This window comes from Bactrocera dorsalis, chromosome 5 (genome assembly GCF_023373825.1).
Source record: "Bactrocera dorsalis isolate Fly_Bdor chromosome 5, ASM2337382v1, whole genome shotgun sequence".
In the NCBI taxonomy this organism is placed as follows: domain Eukaryota; kingdom Metazoa; phylum Arthropoda; class Insecta; order Diptera; family Tephritidae; genus Bactrocera; species Bactrocera dorsalis.
In genome coordinates, this window is record NC_064307.1 from 73,503,302 (window position 1) to 73,526,967 (window position 23,666).

General features: G+C 34.0%; 2 protein-coding genes across 5 annotated transcripts in view; one reads left to right on the top strand and one right to left on the bottom strand.

The window, feature by feature from the left end:
• LOC105227342 (serine/threonine-protein phosphatase rdgC) overlaps positions 1-10,835 on the top strand; it is a 102,486-nt gene extending 91,651 nt beyond the window's left edge. For all 3 annotated transcript variants that reach the window (XM_019990718.3, XM_029550702.2, XM_011206618.4), the window contains 6 exons: positions 8,128-8,313; positions 8,970-9,222; positions 9,281-9,444; positions 9,532-9,631; positions 9,733-9,954; positions 10,268-10,835. In XM_019990718.3, coding sequence (XP_019846277.2) covers positions 8,128-8,313; positions 8,970-9,222; positions 9,281-9,444; positions 9,532-9,631; positions 9,733-9,954; positions 10,268-10,395 — 1,053 coding nt within the window. In that variant the 3' untranslated portion in view covers positions 10,396-10,835. The remainder of the gene's footprint in view (positions 1-8,127; positions 8,314-8,969; positions 9,223-9,280; positions 9,445-9,531; positions 9,632-9,732; positions 9,955-10,267) is intronic.
• An 8,114-nt stretch (positions 10,836-18,949) lies between these two features.
• The window catches only part of LOC105227343 (uncharacterized), a 162,573-nt gene continuing 157,856 nt past the window's right edge, over positions 18,950-23,666 (bottom strand). Inside the window, exons 9-12 of one of the 2 annotated variants that reach the window (XM_011206620.4) lie at positions 23,494-23,661; positions 21,471-21,774; positions 20,961-21,357; positions 18,950-20,867 (exon numbers count right to left, since the gene is read on the bottom strand). In XM_011206620.4, the coding sequence (XP_011204922.2) occupies positions 19,755-20,867; positions 20,961-21,357; positions 21,471-21,774; positions 23,494-23,661 (1,982 nt within the window). In that variant the 3' untranslated portion in view covers positions 18,950-19,754. Of the gene's footprint in view, positions 20,868-20,960; positions 21,358-21,470; positions 21,775-23,493; positions 23,665-23,666 lie in introns of both variants that reach the window. The other variant, XM_029550703.2, reaches the window with a different exon arrangement.

Genomic DNA, 23,666 nt, shown 5'->3' on the forward strand with positions numbered 1-23,666 from the left:
CTCTCATTTCTGCTTGCAGTGTCTGTCATGCAACAATGCAGTAATCCAACAAGCCAACGTTTCACCGACCACAAGGCGAGACAAAGCAAAGCAAAAAACAGGAAAAAAAAAACAAAAAAAAAAAAAATTGAAAAAAATAAGAAAAATAAAAACGAAGCCGGAAAATTCGCTTGAAAATAAAATTGCATGAAAGTTCACAAGAACAGGAAGGATATGTGTGGCAGCAGGAAATATCTATGTACTTAAGCATATTATCCACATGCCAGTCCTTTACCATGTTGCATTGTTGAAGAGCAGCAATTTTAGCTGAAACACTACACAAAAACGCCAAAGCGGAAAAGCGTTAGTGCGGCAAGCTGCTGCACACACAGCTGAGCAGTTGTAATATTGCGACGCTATTGCGTGCTTGCGAGCAACACATGTCACGCAAATGTGCCACTTTATTAACGCAAACTCCGAGTGCGTCATTTTATGAGCTGAGCTGGGATGAAATGAGATGAGTATGTCAAACTATCTGCTGGCTGGCATGTAGAAGAGCGCATGATGGGCTATAAGTACTTGCAACTGCTTTTGCTAACTTCGAATAATTTCTAATTGGAATTCTTGTTACTGTTGGTTGAATGGTGTTGCAGTTTACAAAATGTTTAAGGTACTTTGTGCTGACATCTTGGCATTTCTTCTTCTTCTTTATTGGCATAGACAGTGTTTACGTGGTTATAGCTGAGTTAGCTACAGCGAGCCAGTCGTTTCTTTCTTCGCCATTCGGTGCCAATTGGGAACACCAAGTGCTGAGTGCAGAGTTCTTCGTCTCCTTTTGCTTTCCTCGGCTGCTGTTGAATCGATAATTTCTATGGTTTTAAGGTTACTTTCAAAGCTAGAATACTCTTATCCTCTTTCACCCGGTCAATATGACTTAACCAACGTAGCCGGTGTCTTTTCATTCCCCAAACTATGTCAAAGTCGCCATGTGTCTCGTACAGTTCTTTGCTCCATCGACTGCGGTATTCGTCGCTGTCAATGTGCTGTCCATAAATCTTCCGCAAAACTATTATCTCGAATACTCCTAATAGCTTGGTCTTTGTTCGTCGGTAGAGCACTTTACTTTTCCATTGTCTACTACACCCACATCCAAAATAGCAGCTGTGGGCAAGAGTGATTCTGTCTTGGCGTTCGAAGCTGTATTTGCAGTTCATATTATTTTCTCCAGCAACATATTGTATAAGTCATACGATAGGGAGCCCCTTTGTCTAAAACCTCGCTTGGTATCGAACGGTTTGGAGAGGTCTTTCCCGATCCTGACGCAGCTTTTGGTGTTACTCAATGGCTCTAAGATGGTTGTGTTTAGTTTTGTGGGAATGCCAAATTCGTACGTAGCCTAGAGGTTGCTTCTTTTCTATCCGGACAATAAAGTAATCTATATTTGCATTTCAATGCAGGCAAATCCACGAATAATCAGCTTAGAAAAAAATCCACACACAACAACTAAACAAATGAGTATCTCTTACCAAACTGTCATATCAGGCCATAAAAAGTTTAACTTGCAGAAACTCTGATCATACACGCAACACATAGAAAACTTGCTAATTAAATAAACGGACGTGCTGCTGACCCTCAGATACTCATGAATATATATAATACGAGTATATATATAAAGGGTGATTTTTTAAGAGCTTGATAACTTTCTTTAAAAAAAAAAACGCATAAAATTTGCAAAATCTCATCGGTTCTTTATTTGAAACGTTAGATTGGTTCATGACATTTACTTTTTGAAGATAATTTCATTTAAATGTTGACCGCGGCTGCGTCTTAGGTGGTCCATTCGGAAAGTCCAATTTTGGGCAACTTTTTCGAGCATTTCGGCCGGAATAGCCCGAATTTCTTCGGAAATGTTGTCTTCCAAAGCTGGAATAGTTGCTGGCTTATTTCTGTAGACTTTAGACTTGACGTAGCCCCACAAAAAATAGTCTAAAGGCGTTAAATCGCATGATCTTGGTGGCCAACTTACGGGTCCATTTCTTGAGATGAATTGTTGTCCGAAGTTTTCCCTCAAAATGGCCATAGAATCGCGAGCTGTGTGGCATGTAGCGCCATCTTGTTGAAACCACATGTCAACCAAGTTCAGTTCTTCCATTTTTGGCAACAAAAAGTTTGTTAGCATCGAACGATAGCGATCGCCATTCACCGTAACGTTGCGTCCAACAGCATCTTTGAAAAAATACGGTCCAATGATTCCACCAGCGTACAAACCACACCAAACAGTGCATTTTTCGGGATGCATGGGCAGTTCTTGAACGGCTTCTGGTTGCTCTTCACCCCAAATGCGGCAATTTTGCTTATTTACGTAGCCATTCAACCAGAAATGAGCCTCATCGCTGAACAAAATTTGTCGATAAAAAAGAAAAGAACCGAACACTGATTTTGGTAATAAAATTCAATGATTTGCAAGCGTTGCTCGTTAGTAAGTCTATTCATGATGAAATGTCAAAGCATACTGAGCATCTTTCTCTTTGACACCATGTCTGAAATCCCACGTGATCTGTCAAATACTAATGCATGAAAATCCTAACCTCAAAAAAATCACCCGTTACTATATATGCTGCAAATAGGAGGTTATGTGAAAATTCGTTCAACAAACTTGGTATTTACCTCAAGATTTGTATTTGCATTAATAGTAAACAAGGAGAGAGCGTATTGCCAGCATGACGCAGCAATGTACGTGCAACAATATTGATAATATATAAGACAAACTGCATACATACATACATGCCATATAGTTACATTACGTGTATGCTACCGTTTGCCGGGTTCACACGTGCTTTTAGTAAGTTCCTGCAAATCGCCTGCACACCAAGTCTAACTGCACGAAATTTTTCCAATTCCCTTAAGTAAACGCAGTTTCCTCATTTGCTTCGCAACTTCGTGCTTCTGCGCACACGTACGCTAGATAGTGCCGCCGAAATGCACCGTTATGCTGCGCAAATTTGTGTCAGCGCATGTTGGCATTAATGTGGGAACGTATTAATGCACTTGGGTATATTTAGCAACCACTTTGACAGCTACAAATACAACATAACTAAGCATGTGCTCACTTACAACAGTCTCAAGCAGATGCTCGCGCATTTTTGTGTGCGTGTATGTTGTTGTTACTGTGGTTGCTATTGCGGTTATGACATTCTTGCCAAATGTTTGCTGAGTACTTGACGGCATTGTCATAAAAAGTAAATTTTTATGCTTGTGGCAACAGTGTTAAATGCGGCAAAAATGTATAATTTGTGGGTTAAAACAACAACAAAGCTGTATTTTATTTTAAAATTAAATTTTCGGAGTTCGGCTGAAAAATTTGTATTTCACTTTGCTACAACTAAGAGCATGTGTATGGTAAACTTTTTCATTTGAAAAGATATATTCATGAAATTTGGCATCGATTAATATCTGAGTTCATAACAAATTCTGCGAAGAAATTGTTCAGATCGGATCCCTATATCATATAGCTGCCATACAAACTGAAGGATAGGAATGTATGGAATTTTGTATTTGTGTAGGATATTATAGCTCCGGTGCCACCAAAGTTAACATTTTTGCTCGTTTTTTAATAAATTTTTCGTGCTCTTTCCTTAAAGTACCGATAGATACAGAAGAATTACGCTGATATTGGAGCATTGAATCGGAACAACAACGCATTGGTTTCGATATCATTAACATTATCTTTCCAACTCTCGTTTGTGCCTTTTAAATACAAAAAAGCCTACTCAAAAAAAATTCTGAAACTATTTTCACAAGTAATTTGATTTTTTAGATTTTTTATGCCAACATGCTTCAAATGTTTTATTTGTTCGGTCCACCTATTTTCAGAATAGTTTGATAAAACTAAGCAGTTCAGTTTACGAATTCAATAATAAAAAATATTCATATTTTTCCCTGCATACCCCACTTACTGCATATATCCGAATCTAAACTTCTTGGGACTGCACGACGTATGAGTAACCTTTTACGCATTCAATGCAAAATATTTTCGTTATAATTAACACCATTACATTATTTAGTCCTCATTGAATACCAGCTCGACAATAATTGCGCTTTTTCGAAACAATTATAATTACTGTTTCTAGCCAAAAATGCTTTTTTTTCGAGTTCTCTTAAAAAGAATATTACACAACCTTGACGACATTTCGACCAGAATAAAGTATACACTTAGGCGCATTAACCCAGTTTAGCAGATTTCGCTGGAATCACTGCAAAAAGCAGAAATGCGAACAATTAGCGCGAAATGTACACAGAGCCATTATATAATTACAGCTTTTTAAAGCGGCAAATATAAAAAATGAGTTGTGCACACAAATTACCGAGCAAACACAATGCCAAGAGAAAAAGTCGGAATTCTTTGCATGCAAAATTGCTGGTTGTAGGCAAAAAATGGTTGTGGTTGTGTGTACATGCGCATTAAAAGTCAATTTCTAAGAAACACTCTCAGCACAATATCTATTTAATGAATTGCAGTCGCGCCTTTTGGGTGTTGCGGCGCCGTTAAATAATGAATGAGCGCAAATTACGAAACAAGTGCCACGAGAAAAGATTGAAAAAAATGTTTGTGTGTCATTTGTTTACTTTTAGATGTGGGAAAGACATATTTTTATAGATGCTGCTACTGATTGTTAATTGATAAAATTAAGAATCACATAGCTGGGTGAGGAAATTATTAACAAGAAAGAGTCTGATGTTGAATGGATTTAAGACGAGTTAGAAGTACAAGTAGAATGAACGAGAAAAAAGGTTTGCTTTGGATACATAGAGGTCATAATAACCTTCACAGACGAATTTTTTTATATAACAGGGTGTAAAAATTTTTACATTTAACTTGAACTTTCAGTTTGTATGGGAGCTATACATATGTCGTAGTGGTTCGAAATCCGAAAAATTTTCGTAGAAAGTAGCGATACTTACAGTAATAATCTATACCAAATTTCATGAAGTTATCTTGTCACATAAACAAGTTTTCCATACATGGACTCTAGTTTCACCGAGTAGTTTGTATGGCTATATGCTATAGTTTCCCGATATAAAAAATTTCTTCAGATATTGTAGCGATGCTTTGGATAATAATATACGCCAAGTTTCGTCAAATAGAAACGTTTTCCATGGATCAACTTGAGTTTGACCGATAGATCACTTTGTATGGCAGCTGTATACTCGTACTATAATTGTCCGATCTGAACAATATGTTTGGAGATTATAGCTTTGCTTTGAATAATCATCCGTGCCAAATTTCGAGAAGATATCTTTGTAAATAAACATTTTTTCCTTAAAAGAACCTAATTTTCATCGAACATTTTGTACAACAGCTATATGCTGTAGTGGCCCGATATCGCCAGTTTCGACAACTGATCAGTTTCTTGCGGAGAAACAGACGTGTGTAAAATTTCAGATTGATAACTCAATAACTGAGGGACTATGTTGCATATATACATATCTCCTGAAAAAAAATCATAAATTTAGTCACATTTTTATTTGCCTTAAGTCCAGGTGTATACTTCTCAAATCATACTTTATAAACACATTTCACCTCAGTCGCACCTGCTCCTCACACCACTAAGAGATTAATAAGACTTCAAAGCATACACTTTCAATTGCATTAAACATTTTATTTATTTGCTAATGCCAACAAAGGATTTTTATTGCTGTGTAAATGACACGCACGCACGTTCGGCACAGCCAAGAGGCAAACGTGTCCTTTGAAACATCAAGTAGTCTGCAGTATGCGCATAAAAGCCGTTTATATAGGGAAAATATTGTTCATACTCAAAGCGAAATATTTTTACACTGTCTGATTTATATGCTCGTTTCGCATAGTGGGTCATACATACCACGTTTATGTATTGCCAGCGTTTTGAAGTTAGCTCCAACCACATGTTTTGGTTGGTGCGCCGTGGCGTATGCGTTTCTTCAATGCTAGCACGAGTAAACGCTTTTTTTGTACGAGAAAAAAGAATATCAAAGAGGTATGCTGTGTGAAAAAATACCTGGCATTTGTTTAAAAAGTGGTATTGCGCTGCTGAGCAAAGCACGTGTGCAGTTTTTACGACAACATATGTGCTTTTTATATATTTTTTTTGCTCTCTTACTTTAAAAAAGTAAGAATTTTGTCTATTTAAATTCCAGAAGTTGGTTGTGAGTTTAAAATTTTGTAATTCAAACTGAAAAAAAAAACAGAGAAAAGTTATTTTGTTCTTACTTTTATCAAGCATTTCCTATTTTGGAGCAAACACTACGTAACTACCTAAGTGGCATTAAATTTTTTTTATTTCTTGAAGAGGGTTTATTAAGCTTGCCGCGAAGTTTGTAATGCCCATAAGGAAACGTCGGAAACCTATAAATTTATATATATAAACTTCGTGGCAAGCTGAGTCAAAATGGCCATATCTGCCTATATATCTGTTGATCTGTTTATACATGTTTTAGTCATTCAGTTTTTGACATATTGCTCTGAAATTTAACACTCATAATTTTCCCTCTAAAAACATACTAATTTATGGGAATGGTCGATATCGGACCATCATAGCATATAGCTGCCATAGAAACTGAACGATCGGCGTCAAGTGCTTGTATGGAAAACTTGTGTACTTGACGAGATATCTTCACTAAATTTCGCACGAATTATAGTCTAAGGTATCGATGCAATCTCCGAAGAAATTGTTCAGATCGAACCACTATAGCTTATAGCTGCCGTACAAACCGACCGTTTCAAATTAAAAAAACTTTTTTTTTGACAAGATATCTGCTTAGAAATTCAGTATATTTTATTATTTATTGTTTTTGTTGTCACTTTTAATGTTTTCCCTTTGACATATTCAAATTAATATTAATAATTGCAAATTTACTAAGCAGTAAATTTACCGTTTTTAACATTTTTATTACACAAACGAGTACTTCCTTCCTACAACTGCAAATGCAATACTGTCTTCATCATTAATCTCGATTAGCTTTAATTGCGTAATGCCGTTTAATGCGTGCTGAAAAGCCATTGCCAGCAATTTGTTTCGCATTTCCTTTACGCAACGAATTGTGTAATGGACCTTGCTTATTTGGCAGGCTAGCTTATTGAGCCAATGGCCTACTCACTTTGTCTAACTAGCCGCTGCAACTGTTGTTTGTGCTACTTTCAACACTTTACTTTACTTTCTGTATTTTCTGTGCTGTTTTTACTTGCATATATAGTATATACAATATGTATGTGCTCCTCTTTCCCCTTGCGGTATATTTCTATTTGTCTATGGTTTCACACCCACGTAGATATGTACATACAAAGACGATGATCCATTCAGCCAGTTTATCACAACCATTTATCAAATTATGTTCAAAGTGAAAGGAGTTTCACACTTTGCACTTAAGTAATCCATGATTTAATGTGATTCGAGACTGTGTGCTTTTAAGTGTAAATTTAATGAAAGGTGATTTTTGCAACACTTAAGAGTCGAATGATATTTTACTTGCAAAATTCTTCCATATTTTTGGGAGAGGAGTTCTCATTGATTCGTTATTTTCCCTGAAAGTTTATTTTTGAAATATTATAAAAATATATATATTGAAAAATATAATAAAAATAAAAAAAATTAATTTTTTTTTGTAAGTTGTCAATTTAAATTTTATTTTAGGTCAAACGAAGCATTTCCATGTATTAATATTTGTTAGGCGATTTAGTACTCGACAATTAATTTTTATGCGATTTTAATAAAGATTTATAATATTATATTTATAATATTAAATACGCCTAAATGTAGGCAATGTTTTTTATAATAAAAAAAAACTATTGCATACCTTTTGGCGTGAATATCTAAAGAGTATGACACACTTTTATTAAATATATTGCCTACTATTAAGTAAATTAATTTTGGATATCCGCGCTAAAAGGTATGCAATACTTTTATTAATTATAAAAATATTGCCTACCTTTAGGAGTTTTCAATTTTTTGTTTAAAAAGTCAGTGATTAATACTTAGGATTTAAAACAAAATCCTTAATTTCGATTATAAAAATGAATTTAATAAAAAAAAATTATACAATATAATGCGCTACAGAACTGTCTCTTAAACAACCTCGTTTGTAATAAAAAAACCATTTTACCTCCTCCAGATCTTCGACATAATGTGGAGCGACCCGCAAATTACCGATGGCTGTAAGCCGAATGCACTACGTGGCGCTGGCACCTATTTCGGTCCCGATGTAACCAAACAATTCCTGGAAAAATACAAATTAAAGTTCCTTGTGCGTTCACACGAATGTAAACCGGACGGACATGAGTTCACACATAATAAACAGGTAAAAAAAACATCTAACTTAAATAAAGTAAAGACAAAGAAAGACGAAAATATTTCAGGGAAGTATTAAGAAGGCTAAGCTACTCGAAATTTTTTTCTTCAAAAAGCATATAAGGCATATAGTGCAATCGGAAAACTTTATTTTAGAACCTCAGACATTTTGAAACTCGATTTCGGTTTAGGTGTGTACTATAGACCTTCAAATGACGCCTGAATAGTAGTAAATATGGGTATTGGTAAAATCCAATGAGCTTTAACTTTGCATTGAGGCTTTAAACTTTCAAAAATTATATTTTTGACGGACTAACCTTAATTTTTTAGTAAATTGGAATAAAAGTCAAAGCAAAATAATTATTATAGGTGATTTATTTTCTTAACGCTTTGCTCTCTCTAAATATATTTTTCACAGAAAATACTAGGCAAGCGATTTCTTTTCCTTTTTATACTTGGTGCATGCCTTTGATAAACGATTTTCTAAAGCGCCAAGATGTAGGCCAGGTTTTCTGCTAAATCTTATAAAACCAGGACTACAAATAACAGTAGTATATTTTATTTATTATAAAAACAGCATGACTTATAAAATACATACATTTATAAAGTAGAAAAAAAAAATAATTTTCAAGAGTTGAAAATTTATTTTATATTTCTTGCATCCAGGTGATCACAATATTCTCGGCATCCAATTACTATGCCGTTGGTTCAAACAAGGGTGCCTACCTGAAGTTCGGCCCCCAATTGGATACACAATTTGTGCAATATATCTCAGCGGCATCGAAGACTGCCAGACTATCATTCCAACAACGCATCAGCATTGTCGAGGCCTCAGCGCTGCGTGAACTGGGTGCGCGTTTACGCGACCGACGTGTACAGCTCGAAGAGGAGTTTTCAAAATTGGATCCAAAGAATACTGGTAAACCGAAAGTGCTGCTGTAAAAAAAACTTGTTAATACTAAATATTTACTTTACAGGCGGCGTGACAGTCGCACAGTGGTCCGACATAATGGAGCGTGTGACGCAAATGTCTTTGCCATGGCGTTTAATGCGCGACAGATTGGCACCGCCTTTTTCACCGGACGAACCAAATATCGTTAACTATCTGCTGACGTTGGAGCTGCTTGAAACGGATGTTATAGTAAGTAGAAATTATTTCAAAAACTTTTGGAATTTGTCTTCAATATATTTTTATTATATTAATTTTTAAACTCAATTTCATTTACAGGTCGAGGAAGCAGAGGCTTCTACAAGTGTCACCGATGCTCTGTACAAAAATAAAAGCAGCCTGGAAGCAATATTTCACATACTGGACAAAGATCATTCGGGTATGTATGAAAAAAGTGCTACAAAGTGTCTTAAACAAAATTAAATTAAATTTAATTTAAATTTCAATATAATTTCTTGCATGCTTTCTTATTATCCGCAGGTCAAATATCTTTGGATGAGTTTGGTGACGCGGTGGATTTGCTACGTAAATACATGCCATCGGCTGGTTCAAAGAAAGAACTGATGAATATGTGCCAAATGATGGATATAAATAAAGACGGTTTTGTGGATCTCAACGAATTTCTGGAGGCATTCCGTCTCTGCGATCAAGCACGCAAAGCGCCACAACCCACAAAGCCCAAAATGGCACGCCGCAAGTCACGTATGTGTATTTGATATTTATTTCTTGTTTTTTTTTTTAATTTTTGTAATTACAACTTCGTAGTGTATAGCCAAGAGATCGTAAATTTGATATTTTTAGAAGATTTCTCATCTCCCAAATACTTTTTAGTATAATTGTTGAACAGTCTCTCGACGATTTCCTACGAGACATCTACACTTGACTCAGTAATATATTATAATTTCTGAGTACGAATTCTTTGTCAAATCTATACATTTTGAAAACTAAAAATTTCGCTCCAAACAAGTCTCCATTTGCTAATAACGGCATTATATTTTTCTCTCTCTACTTGCAGTGTCAGATTCATTGCGCGTTGCCGAGCTCGCTGAGCAACTTTCTGTGCAGAAATTCGCAGATACGGAAACCGACATCGATCCGCGAGATCATGTGTCAGTGATACTCAGTGAAAAGCCCAAAATATAAACAAAATGACGGACACCTACACATATACACGCATATGTGAGTACACAAAAGTAAGCATAGAATCTACTAATGGTGGAGGCACTAACAACTATAAGTGACGTAGACTTTTACAAATTGTCAAAAGTATAATTTGTACATAATCAAAAAACTGTTATGAATTAATTTCGGTTAATATGCAATGTTAATTCCTAAAATATTTCTATTTTTATGAATAATTTTTTTAAGCAATTTATTTGTCACATATACAAACATATTTACGTTATGTAAATTTTGTAAATAAGGCGCGTTAGATTTCTGCATTAGCACCATTATATTGTATAGATTTACTTTACTTACTTAGACTCAACGAATGTTTTCCGCTGCTTGACCAGATTCTTACTCCGTCCAAACAACACTATTTCTAAGTGCTCTCAATAATATATTTGTTTAAAAATAAAATAGTTCAATTATATAAGATAAATATATTTTATGGGTTCTTAATTTTTAAAAGTAGCTTTTTCAACATGGATTAAAAATAATTGAATTTGAATTTTTTTGTTTCTAAACTCGCATTTAGATACTCATTTATTATGTATAGAAATATGGAGATCATTTATTTTTAGTAACATTAATAATAAAAAATTAAAATTAATTTAAAATTGTTATAATTAATATTAATATTAAATTAGTATAAAATTAACAATACTAATTTTTGGATTAAATATATTTAAATACTCTATGAAAATTAAAAATGCCTAGAATTTTAGACCGATAACCTTTTTTACCAATAAGCTTTAGCGGTAATTAGCATATATTAAAGCGCAAAATCCCAATTTCAATTTCTAAATGCCTTTATTTAATGAGATCTAATCTGTATGAAATCATGAAATTTAATTCCAAATCAATATTTTATATCGCTCTATAAGAAATGGTATATATTTAAGCTACAAGTAGTTAGGTAAAAAATTTTATTAATAACATGTTGCATAATTCAAAAATAATTTTCAGAAATTTTAGATCGCAATTTAACAGTTCCTGTGCATATAACTAGTCCCTGAAATTAATTACTTAATTTATTATAGTTTATTTTAAAATATTTTTTTTTATTTTAAAAAATATTTAAAAAAATCTTTTAAAAAATGCGTTAAAAATATATTTAAAAAACATATATATTTATTTACCAATTTTTTTGTTAAAGAATTATTTTAAAAAATTAAAAAATAATGAAAAAAAACAAACATTCTTTCAAATATATATTTTTTTAAAATATTTTAAGATATTTATTAACTTTGTGTTGTTTTGGTATTTTCATGTAAAAAAAATTAAAAATACATATGTTAAAACCTTTTGTTTTTTACTTACGTATTTTTAGTTAATTATGGAATAATTATTTTAAATTCATCTTTTTAAATATTTTTTCTTTTGTCATTTTCTTTAAAATTTTTTTTTAAATGTGGTTTTTTCATTTTTTTTACACATTTATGTATATTTCTAAATGTGTTTTATAAATATTTTTTAACATATTACATAAGAAGTGACTTAGAAGAGAAGGTCTACTAACATATCTACTGAAAAATAATTTATTAATTTTTTTTTGTAACATTTCTAGTCTTTCCTACCTGCCCTCGAATATTTTTTGTAATAAATACATATATTTTTATTTAAAAATCCTTTAGTTATGAATTATGTTTAAAACTAAAGCCAATACTACAATTAACAATTAATTTTAATAAATTTAAATTAATATTTTGTCCTTAAATTTTTAATTTTCATCAAAAAAGTTTAAAAACCATTTTTTTGCAATATAAAATCTACTAAGAAAACCAAACAAACTTGAAAAGCTTTAAACTACATATATATATAAAATTATTAAAATATATAGTATATACCTACATATGTATATTCCATACATTTTTTTCATGAATTTTGTTTAAACTCTTTTAACTTGCATAGCTACAAACATGTGTATATAAAAATATACGAAATTGCATAAATATATAGATTGCATAAAAATATATAATATATATAAAAAATATATCGTTATCTAAAAAAATACTTTTATAAAAATTTTGAGGTTATAATATAATCCATTTGTATGTATGTATTTTCGGCACCCTTTTTGATTAACTAACATAAAATATTGGTCTTCGTAAACTAAACAATTTTTAACGGCAAATAATTAATAATCAAAGAATTTAAGCATTTAAAGCTACTGCACATTTTTATATACAAAATTTAGTGAATGATGTAGAGAAAATATAGATATTTTTAAGCAATGCAGAATGGTACTTAAACTAGACTAAGCTATAATTAAATGTAACTTAATATAAATGATAAAAACGTTAAAAATTGAGAAGTGTGAGGTTAGGTTAGAAAACTGTGAGTAGCTTGAAATGGTAAGAAGGCTTTAATAGCGTTAATACGCCACAGCAGGTGGTGCAATAGGGGACCGCGAATACTACAAAAGTATTTAAGTAGATTGCATAACGAAAAATCAAAAAGCATAAATAAAATAAATCAGGTGAAAGAACAAAATAATAAAAATTATTTTGAAAAGTGTAGGAAGCAAAATAAGTAAAAAAATAAACATTATTAAAAAATAAAAATTATAAAAAAAATAAAAATCATCAAAAAAAAATAAAAGTTACTACTAAATAAATATTATTAAAAACAAAAATTATGAAAAAATGATTATAAGCAAGAAAAAAAAAAACAAAAGTTGAAAAAGGAAAAAATATATATTTAGTTATAATATAATCAATTTTATGACACTCCTCACATAAAAATGCATAGAACATTTTTGTAAATATTTGAAGCAATCAATACATTAAAAAAACATACTAACTTTGCCATAAAATAATTTTAAAAGAAAACAGCATAAAGTTTGAACAGTATGCACATTATAACAAACCGCAAATATATATAAAAAATTTCATGTAAAAATATATTTAAATATGCAAAGCAGGAAATGACATTCCCATAGTTATGTTTAATAAGAAAAACGATTAAATAAATGTCTGCTAATATTTAAAATTTTTGTGAGCAACTAGCAGTCTCTATGAAATTAATCAAATAAATTTATTATTAAGTATTTATGTGTCATTTAGCAAATTAAAACTACTTGGCTAAGCTATTTGATTACACATTAAAATAAATAAATGTTAGTTAAACAAATTATATTAACAAAATCTATTTAAATGTCAGTTTCGTATTGGCGCGCGCTCCATTTGTATAAAGACTATACATTTTTCATTAAAAACCTATAAAATCTTATAAATTATATCATCTCCAGTAAGAGCAAACAACCAAAGACGCATGCTAGTTTTGTAATATTATTTTCCAAACAAAAATATAAAAATATGTATATTCTTAAAACACCATAAAATATTTACGAAACACTTTCCTCAATATTCTCACCGCCGCAAAACCTCCAATAAAACACCACTTCCTTATATACATATATATACGTTAAAGCATAAGATTTGAGATATTTAAAAACCATAAAAAATAGAAATCATGAAATAAATAAAATGTTTAAGAAATTCTATTAAAAACATTACAACTAAAGTGTTTCATTTCAACTTTTGGGGGCCATGCGCTGAAAATGTCGTAAAGCATAATATTATTTCGCAGTGCTCATAACTAGTGCCACCACAGTAGCAGCCAGCAGTGTGCGTGCGTCCTAACCAAAAAACGGCGCACCTGACATCTCACGTAAGTACTAGGCAAACAGCGAGCATACGCAAGCAACTGCAGAATGGTGAGCAATCGACGTTTCTTCCTTTATCAAATTCGCACTTACGTTCCACAACACACTAACAAATATCCAACCAATTGTGAAGAATACACGCGCTGCACACTCAGTGAAGAAAGGATTGCTGTTTCTGTTCACCTATTACATTTCTCTCGGAATTTTACTAAATTTGAAAGATTTTTCAAGCAGCAGAGCCAGCAGAGCAGAAAAAAAATTATCAAGGTCACAAAAATCAGTCGTGTGCAAGACAAAATTTTGTAGAGGTACCAGGTGCCCAGTTCGTATATGAAAGCAACCGTACAAAAGTGAACCATCGTCATTTCTCTTTGTTTTCTTACGTTCGCATACTTACTTATGTTCCACAGCACGTGAGCTTATTTACTTACATCAATCAACCAATCACAGCTTCCTTGCCAACAACTTACATTTACATAAAGCTTCCATTCAAACAACAAGCATGTACATATATCGATCAGCCAATCAACGACATTGGTCATGCAATTTGCAGAACTCTGCTACTTTTGCTGATATCCTATTAGCTTTCCAGGTTCATGTTATTGATTTTGAATTTTTTTTTGACGCAGGTGCAAAAAAAAATATTCTCGAACGCTCGAATTCATACGAATATTCTGACAAAGCAGCAGGCACGCAGCGAGCATTCGAAGGCAAACAGGCAACAACATTTCCTTGTTGCTTTACCTATGCTTTTTCTAGTATATTAATGTTTGAAAGCATCATCGTATCGATCAACCAATCACAACTGCTTATGATGTGCCGAAAATGCAATCAGGTGTCATTATCGTTGATGCTTGCTTGCTGCTTTTGAGTTCCTAGTGTTTCTTATGAAATTTGTGGCTTTGCTCAAAAACACAGCGGCTCCGCAGTAAGCTGCACTGCGAGCAGCACGGCAGTGAAGCTTAAATTTTAAATTGTGCTTCTGGCAAAATATTAGGCGAACAAAGTTTATAGTAGATGACGTACTGCTATGCATTACAAAAATTCCCTCACATATCCTTCGCAACAACGTATAATATGCAGTGTTGTTTGTTGGTAGTTTCCCAAGCGCAGAAGGCATATGAAAAGGTAAGCAAAAGAGAATGTGATCACGCTCATTTATTTGCACCAACAAACAGCATGTACGATGTGGATGCTATTTTGCAACAGGACTTTACGCATTCCGATGTGTCAGAGTTACCGCGTCTCAATAATAATTAAATATAATTGTTTTATAATTACATGTCTATACTATTTACATGTATATAAAATTGGATTGTTGGGTGTTTTTGGTTGTTTTTGTTTTACTTACCTACCAGTATCATGATCGTAGTTGAGCAAAAAAAAATGTTTATGTATACATACTTAAATGCAATGGACCTAGAATTAAATTAAATACATTTATTTACTATATTTAAACAATTTTCAATTGTTATTTCAATCACTGGTTACTGGTTACCTTACCTTCTGCTTTACATAAAAGACTCCGCTTATTCAAGACATTTTCGCGAAGCCTTTTTGATAAGCTGCTTTAGATAAAGCACATTAATGCACCACCATGTACTAAAAAAAGCTTTTTGAGACATAAAAGCTTTGTCAGGAGTTTACTAAAGTTTTTATCTTATGAAACGAAACCAGCAAACTTTCTGTGAAGCTTATTTTACTTACGTACAAAGCCTTGGCATACCAATGAGTTTTCAGGAAAGCTCAGTTTTATTTTGCATTCAAGCTTTATAAAGCACTGTGCCAATGAGCTTTGAGCAAAGTTCAATTTTATTTTGCATTAAACCTTCGTAAAGCTCAAGACTTTGCAATACTCCTTAAAAGCTTACAAGTCTCTAAAAGCTCTTTTTCTACTATAATTTTTATAGCAACTAACTTTTAATATATAAAAAAAATCACTTCGGTATTTTATTTCATCAATAAATATTTATTCTGCATTAGTTATAGTACTTTGGTATGTATTTTAGTTATACATATTACTATTTATTTCTGCTTTTTTGGTATGTATGCGCATTTTTGAAAATTATTTACAACTTTTATGCATATTTTTTGATATATTTATATACCTTGTTGTAGTCTTAAGGGCTAAGAAATAAATACTTTTTCGACTGTTAAAAGCAAACTCATTATGAGTAAAAATATATGGCGAATATTGCAATTCCCTAAAAACTAATTAACTTAGTTTTCGAGAAATCAAACAACAGGCTATATGCTAAAACATCACTAATAGTTAGCTGAATTATATATTATTATAGTAGTTGGTGATTTAATATTATTTTTCTCTGGTTCATACTATACTAAAAGATTTTTACAGTATTTTTTAAGAGTAACTTATTTTAAAAATTATTGTTAAATAAAATTGACTAGAACTGTTTTTGTTTTTTTGAAGAGTTAGTGCATTTTCGTATACAAAAAATTAAAATCACAAGGCCGCTAATAGTATTAATAAAATTAAAATAATTTTGAGTAAATAAAAATAAGATTTTTAATGACTTTCTTTAAAAAATAATATTTCTCAAAAAATTATCATAATTTTTGTATTAATATATATTAATTTAGAAAATTTTTTGATTCATTTTCTTCACAAAATATTTTTTTCAGACAATTTAAAGTAATTTTTAGTTAAAAAAATTCAAATAGAATATTTTTATTGATATTCTTTGGAAGATATTATTTTTTAAGATATTAAACAGATTAAGACTATTTTAGTTAAAAAATTTTAAATAAAAAATGTTTTCAATGACTTTTTTTTTTAAATATTAAAAAAAAATTGTATTATTTGCCAAAATTCATTAAATTCTGATGTTTTAACTCAAAAAAATATTTTTCAGCTACTTAACTAATCGAAAAAATATAAAAAATTGATAGATATAGAAAGAAATCCAAAAAATTACTCAATATTGAAAAAAGTAAAAAAAAAAATTTAAATACAAAAATAAAATAAATAAAAAATCCAAAAATTGCTAAATATAAAAAAATAAAGTAAAAAAAAAATTCATGCCAAAAATATATATTTATTTTAATTATTTTAAATTATTTATCAATAAATTACTTTTGATTCCGAAACAGTTAAATGCACATTAAGCGTATTGTTACTTTAAATTTTAGCAAAACCAATTTCGCGCTAATTTTAAAATAAATGCCATAAATTCTAAGTGTTTATACAATATAAACAGTTAATATTTCTCATACTCTAAATATATAAATTGTATCAGTTAATATTTTTCTTGCTCAAATATATTAATTTCATAGTTCTTGCATTTTTTATCATTACTAGGTAATTTAATTTTCAATATTTTTTAATTTTTATTTCATTTTTCAACTTTTGTAAATTTTATTTTTTTCTCTGCTTATTTCAATAAAGTTTCGTTTTATTAAAGTAATTCTTTAGTTTCTTGCTTTTATCAAGTACTTTTCTCTGCTTAAAATTATTTATTTTATTTTTGAATTTGCTTTGCTGATATTTTGTAAAAGTCTACACCTAAGTGCGTATTTATCAACTAATTACTACTTTTCGTAGAGGACAAATAGGTACGAAGTAAGTGAGTACAGGCTTTAACAGATTTGTTTAGGTTACATTTTAATTTTGGTTTCAGGAAATTTAGCAAGAAAATTTGCGTGGCAGCGCAAAGTGGAGGCAATTTCAAAAGTTAGCACGGCTCAGTAATGCTCAAAGCATTATAAATTTCGCAATTAAAGTTTTAAGTAAATAAAATATTTCATAAATTAAATATATAATTTTATAAAACATATAAGTTAATAAAATATTTTTTTTTGCGTTATATTATATTTTTATAGTATACTTTTTATGTCGAGCAAACAGAATGATCGTCAACCAAATAAAAACGTTGATCGCATTTAAGAAATGAAGGCAACCCTTTTAGGCATGTGTTAATATTCATGCATAGCAAAGAGTGTGTGAAAGAGAATTGAGAACGCGATTGACTTGTTAGTGCATATGGAAGCCGTTGGCAGAGATGTCATTGCCGTTGTTGTTTGCACGAAAAATTTCCTACACTAGCGGCAAAAAAATATGCAGATCGCACGCGATACTGATTCTAGCAAATTGTTCTCATTGAAACATAATAAAAAATTGATCTTAATTTACATACCACCTGCTAGTAAATGCATTTATTTTTAGCTTTACAGAAAAATTTCCCAAAATGGTGGACATGTAAAAGAGATAAAAACTTTGCCAAACAATTTGCGATAATAAAATAAGTTTGAAAAGTTTAAGCTGAGTGGCCTAAACGCCTATTTAATAGGATTGGACTATGATATTTATTATTTTTTTCATTGTTTTAGCAATTTAATGATTTTTCTAAGGCCCATAAGCATACTTTAACCAAACAAACGACTGTTTTGAAAATCTTGGATTGACTTGAAGTCTGAGGTCTGTTACATGGGTTTCCTCGAGCAAAAATCTGTATATTTAAATATTTTTTTTTCATATCAAAAATTAAATATTTTATTAAAATTGTTTACTAGGAAAATTTACAGGCAAATATCGGCTATTGTGAGATTCAGCCAGACATCAGTTACAGATTTCATAAAAAAATCGGAAGGCTGGTTCTTTTGTTCGGAAAAATGGGCCTAGAAGGAATCGACAGACGACAGTTGCCCAAGACAGGCTCATCCGACCGATCCCACGACTGTCGGGTCTACGTAATCGGAACGGACCCGTATTTTTTATCCAGTCAAGGACTGTTGAACCGGCTGAATTCCGCCGTTACAACGGCAAAGATATTGACTACTGTAACGCTTTAATTCAAGTTCTCCTACTGACCGGATTTTTATGACTAGTATTGTATAGCTGAGCTCATTCTCGCGACTTTTCAAGGCTGTAGCTCCAAAACTATTACTCGGTCTAACTTGAAAATTTATGACCATATTCTAGAGATCTCATAGAATTTAATAAGACAACAAAAAAAAATTGTTGCAGTCGTGAAATCCATGTAACCGCTTAAGAGGCTGGGTGGTTCTCTGAACAATATGTTTGGCTGCAAATTCTGACGATAATCTCAATTTAACCTCAATTTAAGCGAAATTGGTTTTTAAAATTTGCCTCCACTTCCCCGCCAGCCACTTTGTTTTGAATAAACTTGGCAGACATTTAAGAGCTACTATAGATATTAGTTGTAATATGTCCGTTTGTATGCATATGTATGTATGTAAACATTTTTTGGTCACAAGGTATTCAAATACGATCAGTGCGATTACTTAAAAAACGCCTTTGTTACACGCTACTTTAGTACAATACATATAACCATATATTATTATATATTAAACTGTTAGTTCTCTTATTTTTTGTTAAACTACACAACTACTGTTTAATAATTACTGTTATCATTATATATTTACATGGAAAAGCAAACGAAACAGATACCTATAATTAGTAATCAATGGAACAACTGCCAGCTAGCTGCTAGCCCTTCCCCTAATTAGTATTATGACATAATCATTTACGCTTACCATTTATATGTATATGTATGTATATGTATGTGTTGCTGCATACATGCATTATCAAGTAGGTTTGTATGTATGTACTATATATAACGCCTCAAATCATTGTGAGCTCAGCTCTTGCGCGCTCAAGCGCCACCACAAAATAATTCCAATTATTTATTACTCATACATTCGTTTCGATGCGATACGAGCTTGGCTCTTTGACTAGACCGCGTTTCTCCAATATTGCACAGTCGGCGCTGACACGCTTCAATTTTGCCGCCACCGTTGAGGAGTGCTGCATGCGCGCTTTGATTGAGGTTGCCGTTTTCGGCTTCACCTGCTCGTATTTGCTGCACTTTTGCTTGGACATATCGTGATCGCTTTCGCTCTCATCGGCGAACTGTATGTCGTCTAAGCCGAGTAGGCCGTCGCTTAATTCTGGCGATGTCTTCTTCTCGACTAAAGTTTCTTTCTCCACATAAGAGCCCGTCATGGACTCGGTCATGGAGTCGGTGATGGAATTCACCAATACAGCGGGTATTTCGGGTGAGCCACGCGGTGTTGCATGCGCCGATACCGCGTCCGCCGCTTCCACCGATACTGTTGGAGAGCTGCGTATGTTACGTGCGGATTTGGTGCTGCACAACTGTTGCATTTGTATGACGACATCACGTGCGCCGCTGCGTAGCGAAGTGGTGGAACGTGATTGCTGTTTGGCGTGGCGACGTTGCTTGCGCGAAAAGTAGGGTGTGGGTTGTTTACTGGCCGCGCTTGTGGATATGTTTTGCTGCAGCAATGTGTTCTTTAGATTCATTTCGGCGGTGGGCGAGGAGGCCTTCGATTGCAGTTGACTGCTGAGTGGCGAGAGCTCATCGGATGAGGGTGTTGTATTGCTGGTGGTGTTGGCGCTCGACTCTGTGTTGCTGCGCGCGCTCAAATAATGCCCATAACGCGGCATTTTGATCTCCTCATAGAGCGGTTCAGTCTCGTCGGGCTCCGGCATGGGCTCAGGCGTTTTATCATCCTCATCGCGCAGATCGGTGATCACCTCAAGCGGTGGTACCCAGATCAGTTGCGCCGGATCCATACCCAAATAGGAACCCGGTGCTGCGCCGGCATTTATCACATTGTAATCGTAGTAATCGAGCTCGAGCTCTTCCTGATTGCCCAGTGAAAATTCGGAACCGGGTCGTGCGAGTAACTTTTTGCGGTTCTGCTTCTCTTTGCTCTCCTTAGGATTGGTGGTACGTATGGTGGCTGTGCTGACGACGCTTGCAGCTGGTGAATAGCAGCCCTGAAAAGCATAAACAAAATGAAAATAAGTTTAATAAAGATCCATAATCAACAAGTGGTGCAAAATATGTGACCTTCAGCGGTCTAAACTCACATTTGTCAGCGAAGCGCTCGCACAACGTGACACGTATTCGCGCAGCGACGAACGCAATGAGTCGCGATCACTAAGCGTCGTTTGGTCTAAGTGTTGTGCTGAATGCGGCATCAATGTGCCCGAGGGCCCATAACGGTTGAAGCGACTGCTATGTCTGATAGGTGGACTGGCGCAAATCGAACTCATGCCTGACGAAATGATCGACTCGGTGTCCTTGCCGCTGTCCTTGCGTGTTAGTGTGCCACTAAAAATGCCGCTTGTCTCGCCGGCGCCCGTAGTAGAGCCCAAACCCTCCTCTAGTGAAGGCGACCGACTGATGCCACTCACAGATTCAGGCGATTGTGAGATTTCATTGCGCAAAGTGACAACTGAGCTGTTGCTGCCACGCTCTTCATCGCTGCAAAAAAGAGTTATGCAAAATGAGTGAAGTCAGCGATAAGGTCTTGTAAGATTGGTGCGATTTCTTGCAAGTTTCTACTTTTTATGTGTTTTATGCGCATACACACTTACCACTTTACCATGCGTGTCGTCGTTTTGGCATCCTCTTCTTCTTCGGGGTCATTGAATTCCGTTTCGCGCGCCAAATTCTCCGCATCGACGCTCTCCCGCAAAATGGAGTGACGTAACTGATGTTTCGGACGCATCTTCACCAAATAGATGACCTCCGATAGCAGCGTGGTAGTCGAAATGGCGCGTGATGGCGGTCCTTGCAAAGAGCTCATTGAGGCGCGTGGCGTGTGCAGGCGAGAGCCTTCATCACGACGACGCGCCACTGCCAAATGGTACTTGCGATAACGTACAACATATTGCGCACCTAAAAGTATGCGGTTGAGGCAAAAAGTCACATTGAAAAAGCAAATGGCGATAACGGTACAGATTTTTATTTCTCGTAAGGCTGAAAGTCCGCACAACTGCGTGCAAGCAGACCAGCAGCCAAGAAAGCTATGCGGCACTAAAACATAGAAAAGGAAGCATTGCGGCAGCGCGATTTGCTAACAGCCCTTTAATGTTTGCGGCTTTAGTTGGCTATCTTGTAGAATATATTTTCTAGGTGCTTAGAAATGATCTGACAAGCCACTAATAGCTGCCAAAGCCGCTGAAGCATTACGCAAATCCTACAAAAGCAATTCAAGTGCTGCAATAACCGAAAAATGCCTTGACAGCCAGTTAATGCGCACAGCAGGGCGCGAAATGAGGACCTTTGGCAGCGTGTAGCGATGTAGGCGTCAAATACAACGAAACAACTGTAAATTTATTGCCTATCAGCTGCGTTAAAGCACGAGCTAAAAGCTTTAAATGGCGAGTTTTCTGAAGCTTTGTAGGAGGAAAATATATATGTAGGTTATTAAGTTTTGTGTTAACCAGTTACAGTCCATGCTGTTTGACAGTGGGGCAAAATCCAATCGTTATCTTGAAACTTTTCGAATCTGTAGTATTTGGTGCGTGAAATCGGTTATATAAAAATTTTGCTCTTGGTTAAAATATTCGTGGAAAAAGCTGAATTTTCGCTTCCGTCATCAAAAAAGTCTACAAAATAGTTTTGGATGACCGAAAAGTGAAGTTCGTCGAGATAGCAGACAGTCTAAGGATATCAACTGAATGTTTACATCATATCATTCACGAATATTTGGATATGAAAAGGCTCTGTGCCAAGTTGGTGCCGCGCGAGCTCACTTTTGACCAACAACACCGACGAGTTGATGTTTCGAAACGATGCTTGGAGATGATCAAGCGCAATAAGCTCGAGTTTTTGCATCGATATGTGACAATAGAGCTTGATAAGGCTTTGGCGTCTGTACTTTGGGGTGCGCATGGTATAATTTTTATTGACTACCTTCAAAAAGGAAACGCCATCAACAGCGACTTTTACATAGCATTTTTGGACTGTTTGAAGGAGAGACGAAATCCTCGAAAAACGGACGCATTTGAAAAAAAAGAAAGTGCTGTTACACCAAGACAATGCAACGTGTCACAAGTCAGTGAAAAGGATGTCAAAAATCCATGAATTGGGCTTCGAATTGCTTCTGGATTCACCATATTCTCCAGATCTGGTCTGAAGCGACTATTTCCTGTTTTTAGACCTCAAAAGAATGCTACCTGAGAAAAATTTTTTGACGCATGAAGAGGTGATCCCGAAACTGTGGCCTACTTGAAGCAAAGGACAAATCGTACAAAAAATGGCAACGAAAAGATATATTTAAAATTTTTACCCACTGTACTTCGTCCAGCTACCCACAACACTATTTACTCATTACAGAGGCATGCTTAGGCTTCCAACTTAGTATAAACGTAATATGCATTTGCATTTATATTAGTGCGTATACTTGTATATGTATGTATATACAACTTATTTTGCGGTCACACGCAATCCTTTCATTTTGCCCCTTTCAATTCTAAATTTGCTCACTTTTTCACGAGATACAAATATTCAACATTTTGGCTTGGCTAGCACTGAGGCAACACTCATTGCCATCACCCAGCCTCCTGGCTGCTGTTCGCCCGCATTCGTTTGTGGTTTTTTTACGGTACTTACCCAACAAGGCGCTGATCAAGATAATGATGCTGGCAAAGACCACCGCACTCAAGTGGACCAACGTAAATTTCGAACGACTAAATTTTGGCTTCTGCGAAACGTTGCGATTCTTTGCCGACAATCTGCTGGTGGCTGCGGCCAGTAAAGTAGTTGTTGTCTCATTGCGCGCTGCT